The sequence below is a fragment of the Aquarana catesbeiana genome, unplaced genomic scaffold, assembly GCF_042186555.1.
Source record: "Aquarana catesbeiana isolate 2022-GZ unplaced genomic scaffold, ASM4218655v1 unanchor237, whole genome shotgun sequence".
NCBI lineage: Eukaryota > Metazoa > Chordata > Amphibia > Anura > Ranidae > Aquarana > Aquarana catesbeiana.
The window spans coordinates 2,718,499-2,725,000 of NW_027362665.1; the positions used below are offsets into that span (position 1 = coordinate 2,718,499).

Genomic DNA, 6,502 nt, shown 5'->3' on the forward strand with positions numbered 1-6,502 from the left:
ATAACTGGGTACTAACATTTATAGGTAAAGTTGATCCAGGGAAAATCTGATTGCCTCTTGGGGGATCAGGAAGGAATTTTTCCCCTGCTGTAGCAAATTGGACCATGCTCTGCTGGGGTTTTTTGCCTTCCTCTGGATCAACTGAGGGTATAAAATTGGGTATATGGGATTGTATGATATTTTTTATTTTATTTATTTATTGTTTTTAAGGTTGAACTGGATGGACTTGTGTCTTTTTTCAACCTGACTAACTATGTAACTCAGCTGAACAGTTCTTTAGCCACAGAATCCTGCGCATATGTATCAACATAAGCGCAAGGCGAGACGCCTGATGGATAGAATCCTTGATAGCGTCCACTGCAAAGTATAGGGCCCTAGGTAGATCAGCAAAACGTTGGGCCTCTTCAACTTGAGCAGGAACCCTCTTAATAACCTGCTTGAATTTATCCCCAAGGGATTGACAAATTCTTATTGCTGCCACTGCAGGCTGTACCACTGCACCAGCTACAGCAAATGAGGCCTTTAGTAAAGAACTTCTTATCAGCTGGATCTCTAAATACTTGTGCGTTGTCCACTGGACAAGTTAAACTCCTGTCCACAAAGGAGATAGCCACATCTAACGCTGGCAAATCCCATCTTTTTGTGAACTTTTTCTCCATGGGGTAGAGAAGTGAAAACTTCTTAGGAGGAGAAAACTGCTTATCTGGGTGATCCCAATCAGCATAAATCAGTTGCTCCAGTAACGGGTGCATAGGGAAAGCCTGAGAACCCTGTGGGGGTTTTAGCGAACCCAAAGAGGAGGAAACCTCATCCACCTCTGCAGGAGGCAACTTATATCCAGAATGGACCAACTGCGTAAGGGATTGGATTAGCAATTTCTGAGATTGCGAAGTTGAGAAAGGTTCTTCAGATGCCGAATCCTCAGAAGAGGAGTCACCTGAACCTCCTTCCCTTAAAGGTACCCCAATATCTTCTGCCCATTGCTGTTCCGATACTGGAAGGTCAAGGGCAGTGGAGGGGGACCTGCCACATTTTCTCACCTCTTGGGAGGAAGACGCAAACATATCAGCTATTTTACCTTCCAAACTAGCCAGAGCCAAAGCCAAATCGTCCTTAGCGACGTAGGCAGAGGCTGGGACATTGGAGGTAGCCACAATGCCTGTGAGACAAGATGGCTCAGATTCACCAGATGCTCCAGGTCCTTTAAGGGAGGATTGAACTGCGGACGTGCGACTAGGAGTCTCAGACTCTGACCGCAGCGACCTTGCGCTCCCCCCTGTTGAATTACCCCTTTTGCAGGAAGACAAAGTCCTAAGCACAAAAAAGCAGAGGTACTAAACACAGCGCATCTATTGCCAAGCTTTAGTCTAGCAATTATACAATATGCCGCTATACATGCTCAGTCTCAATGCTGAGTAAACGTGCCCCTTGGAAATGTCTATCCACACACCCATATAGCTTACATGCCAATTTTATGCTCTGCTCTTTAAAGCTGGTAAACCTTGCGCCTGTGCCGTGTATCACGTGCACGCCGTTTCCACATGCATGCCAGCAGCGTCTAAGCCACGCCCCCACGCTCTTACAATCTGTCCCTTTTTTTATAAAAAGAAAACTTTTTTCGCGCATGTGCGAGAGGACAGGCCGGTCCCATGGCGGGGATGGATCGACGGGAGGGGTGAAGGGTCTCAGCAGGGGGGAACCTGACCACTGTGCTAAAGGCGGATGGTCCCCCCAAAACCCCACTGATGGCTGACAGAGGAGAGCAATGCTGTCCGCAGAAGCCTTTGGTGACACTGAGCATAACACAGGGGAAGCATGGAATGTTGGAAGCCAGGTATGTTGTTTTTACACCCTCTAGTGGTAAAACACAGTCAAGGCAGTGCATACTCATAAAAGAAATACCAAAAGTGAATTATATATATATATATTACACACACACACACATTCCTTTGGATCTTTCTGATTCATCCGTCCGGCCGCAAGACTGATGGAGACTATCACAGACAGACCTTCACCCATCGCGGCAGGCCGTGTCATGACAGACCTTCAAGGACCGGGTCCCCCTTTATGGAGTCCACTCCCTTGAACCTGTACAGCACCCTGCCAGAGAACACTTTGGTTGTATAAACATGACCAAGGTGCCGGATCCCAGGGTCCAGATATCAAATGAGAATGCATTACAGGCAGAAACCTTGTTTCTTCCACGAGGCCCGGGTACCATCTATTTTGGCTTTCAGGTACCTTGGATCTATCTGTTTGCACAGCTCCTTGATCCCGTCTGGGATTGCTTAGCGGAGCTCTCTTAGCACTTCACCAACCGTGACCACCTTAGACACTGGTACTCCCGGTATGGGAGGGGTTATATAGGGAGGGGGACTTCCTGTTTCCTTTTGGGTATACCAGTGTCCATTCACCTATAGGTGGCCTATAACCCACATAGTAATGACTATGGTGCTCTGTGTCCCGTGATGTACGGTAAAGAAATTATTATATCCATGAAAAAAGTTTCAGATTTCAGTATTACTTTAATATAAAAGCCCCCCCTCTATCATCCATATATCTTCATGTGTGACTCCCAGGTAAAATCCCCATACAGTGGAACCCTGGATTAGGAGCATAATTCGTTCTAGGAGAATGCTTGTAATCCAAAGCACTCGCATATCAAAGCGAGTTTCCCCATAGAAGTCAATGGAAATGAAGATAATTTGTTCCCCATTGACTTCTATTGCATGCAATACCGCATGTGGCCAGAGGTGGGGGGGCGCCGGAGAGCCTCGGAAATACTCGGGGACAGCTCAGCTGAAGTCGGAAAGCCTTGGAAAGGCTCAGGAACTGTGTATTTCCGAATGTTTCCAAGTATTTCCGAACCATTCCGAGTGTCAACGGCGCCCCCACACCTGTGGCCAAATGCAGTACTGCACACACTATTAGCTTGAATGCTGCTCGTTTTGCGAGACAACACTCGCAAACTGAGTCAGAATTTAAAAAAAAAATTTGCTCGTCTTTCAAAACACTCGTAAACCAAGGTTCCACTGTATATCCTATGTCTGAGTATATTTATTATTATATATATGATATAAGATATATTACTTTCACTATTTCACAGTATAAATGAATCCCTTATAGTAGTGATTATCTGCTGTTTTTGTACCATAAAAGACTATTTTCTTTTAACTCCATCATAACAGATGATTAAACAAAAATCATGCTGCTGCTACTAAATGTCCTATGCTGGCCATACACGGATCGATTTTTGGATGAGAATATTTGCACAAATATTTGTACATTCGATGAATGGACGAGTGTAGTTCGAAAATTCCACTTGCTTTTAACAATAAATTATAAAATGAATGTAACTTCTGAGCACAAACCACATACACGATGTGAGAAATTTGTTCGATGGAGAAAAGTTTTCTGTTCTGCTTCTTTTGAATTTTCTCGTCACTGTGGTGGAAAATGAGCGCCGATTTGACCCACTAATGGTTAGAAAATTGGATGAATGTTTTTTTGAAAGAAAAATGAGTTTGTGTACAGCCAGCATAAGTGACATCAGGTGCAGGGAGCTTGTACCCACCTACCTGTCTATGACAAGGGAGTCTGTCATCCATCATATTATATTACACTCCTGTCTGATCATCTGCAAAACAGAGTTTAACATCTTTTTTTATAATTTAATAATGTTGATCTCTGATTCTGATATGTAGCAGATTCTCCCTCTAATAATACATCTATCTGTCTGTTATTCTCAGAGTGGATTAAATATCCAACTATATATCTGGATATTTATATTTACCGCTGTATATAGATATTCAAGAATATTAACTCAATTATACACCAACCTTTTTTTGAGGTTTTTATCCATTTAGTCGATTAATCAAAACAATAATCGGCCAACTAATCAATTCTGAAAATAATAATTAGTTGCCGCCCTACAGAGGACCCATTTACTAGTTACCTTGAGGGGGGAATTGTAAGATCCTCAGAGACAAAGCTGCCTGATGTGGGCGGAGTCCTGGTTTAGGGGAACCAATCTGCTCATGTCTAGTAATAATCTTTGTATTTCTATTTTAGTAGATGGACGGGAGATGAGGAAAACCTCAGAGGATTGTCTCACTTTGTCTCCAGACTGTAAAGTAGAAGATGAGGACATCACACAGTATAGTCCAGGAGAAAACCCGACTACCTCAAATGTCCATCCGGCACCACACAGTGTAGATGGACCATCGTATTCCTCTTATCCTGAGGAACCTCAGACTGTGAGGGACGGTGCCGTCCTTCCAACAGAGAAGAGCTTTTCCTGTACTAAGTGCGGGAAGTGTTTCTGTTCTAAATCCAAACTTAATAGACATATAAGATCTCACACAGGGGAGAAGCCGTATTCCTGTCCTGAGTGCGGGAAATGTTTTTCACAGAAGTCCCATCTTTCCAAACATCAGAGATCTCACACTGGGCAGAAGCCGTATTCCTGTCCTGAGTGTGGGAAATGTTTCCGTTCAAAATATGATCTTAATTTGCATATAAGTTCTCATACAGGAGAGAAGCCGTATTCCTGTCCTGAGTGTGGGAAATGTTATTTACACAAGTCCAGTCTTTCCACACATCAGAGATCTCACACAGGAGCGAAGCCATATTCCTGTCCTGAGTGTGGGAAATGCTTTTCAGTGAAGTCGAGTCTTTACAGACATCAGATATCTCACACAGGAGAGAAGCCGTATTCCTGTCCTGAGTGTGGGAAACGTTTTTCAGTGAAGTCCCATCTTTTCACACATCAGAAATCTCACACGGGGGAGAAGCCGTATTCCTGTACTGAGTGCGGGAAATGTTTCCAATTTAAATCCAATCTTAATGTGCATAAAAGATCTCACACGGGGGAGAAGCCATATTCCTGTCCTGAGTGTGGGAAATGTTTTTCAGAGAAGTCCAGTGTTTACATACATCAGAGATCTCACACAGGAGAGAAGCCATATTCCTGTCCTGAGTGTGGGAAATGTTTTTCAGTGAAGTCCCATCTTTTCACACATCAGAGATCTCACACAGGAGAGAAGCCATATTCCTGTCCTGAGTGTGGGAAATGTTTTACAGTGAAGTCCCATCTTTTCACACATCAGAGATCTCACACAGGGGAGAAGCCATATTCCTGTCCTGAGTGCGGGAAATGTTTCTCACGGAAGTCCAATCTTTACACACATCAGAGGTTACACACGGGGCAGAAGCCGTATTCCTGTACTGTGTGCGGGAAATGTTTTTCAGATCAGTCCAATCTTTACACACATCAGAGATCTCACACAGGGGAGCAGCTGTATTCCTGTACTGTGTGTGGGAAATGTTTTTCAGTGAAGGCCAGTCTTTACACACATCAGAGATCTCACACGGGGGTGAAGCCATATTCCTGTTCTGAGTGTGGGAAATGTTTCTCACAGAAGTCCAATCTTTACACACATCAGCGATCTCACACAGGGGAGAAGCCGTATTCCTGTCCTGAGTGCGGGAAATGTTTCTCACGGAAGTCCTATCTTTACTCACATCAGAGATCTCACATAGAGGAGAAGCCATATTCCTGTCCTGAGTGCAGGAAATGTTTTTCAGTGAAGTCCAGTCTTTATACACATCAGAGATCTCACACGGGGGAGAAGCCGTATTCCTGTCCTGAGTGCGGGAAATGTTTTTCTCAGAAGTTCAATCTTTCCACACATCAGAGATCTCACACGGGGGAGAAGCCGTATACCTGTCCCAAGTGCGGGAAATGTTTTTCACACAATTCCAGTTTTAACAGACATCAGAGATCTCACACGGGGGAGAAGCTGCATTCCTGTCCTGAGTGCGGGAAATGTTTTTCACAGAAGGCCACTCTTTACACACATCAGAGATCTCACACGGGGGAGAAGCCGTATTCCTGTCCTGAGTGCGGGAAATGTTTTTCACAGAAGTCCAATCTTTCCACACATCAGAGATCTCACACAGGGGAGAAGCCGTATACCTGTCCTGAGTGAGAGAATTGTTCCTCACTGAAGTCCTGTCTTTCTGTACATCAAGGAACCCACACAACCCTCGAGGTGTATTAGTGCCTTGAGTGTGGGAAATGTCTTCTATATGAATGTTGCTGGACATCACAGCTCTCATGTGGGGAAGAAGCACACCCTGATATACATCTCAGATTTACTCCATGGCTGATCTTCATCACAGTTGATAAGGAGATCAGAGATCACCAAAGACATGGATGAAGTGTTGTACCGTGTTGGTCATTGATAGCAGGTGAAAAATAAAAATGGAGTCATTACCTTTCATTGGCTGAGTACATTTTGTGATGTAAGCTTTCACAAACACTTTAGAGGTCTGTTTAAAAAAAAAGTTGAACGGTTATGACCGGCATTCATCCAGCTGTGATGAATATTGGCCGTATTTTATTTCATACTCTGATTTCCTTGACTCCATCTAATGACCATAATGCAGTATTGCACTAACTAAGGTATTTTAGGAAAAATATCAGATTATGGCCACTAGA

The 6,502-nt window shown here is 43.9% G+C and overlaps 1 protein-coding gene across 1 annotated transcript in view; it reads left to right on the forward strand.

The window, feature by feature from the left end:
* Nucleotides 1–6,502, forward strand: part of LOC141122001 (uncharacterized) — a 28,877-nt gene that overhangs the window by 21,352 nt on the left and 1,023 nt on the right. Inside the window, exon 8 of the mRNA XM_073611787.1 lies at nucleotides 4,072–6,502. This exon is cut by the window's right edge and continues 1,023 nt beyond it. Within this exon, the coding sequence (XP_073467888.1) occupies nucleotides 4,072–5,990 (1,919 nt within the window). The 3' untranslated portion in view covers nucleotides 5,991–6,502. The remainder of the gene's footprint in view (nucleotides 1–4,071) is intronic.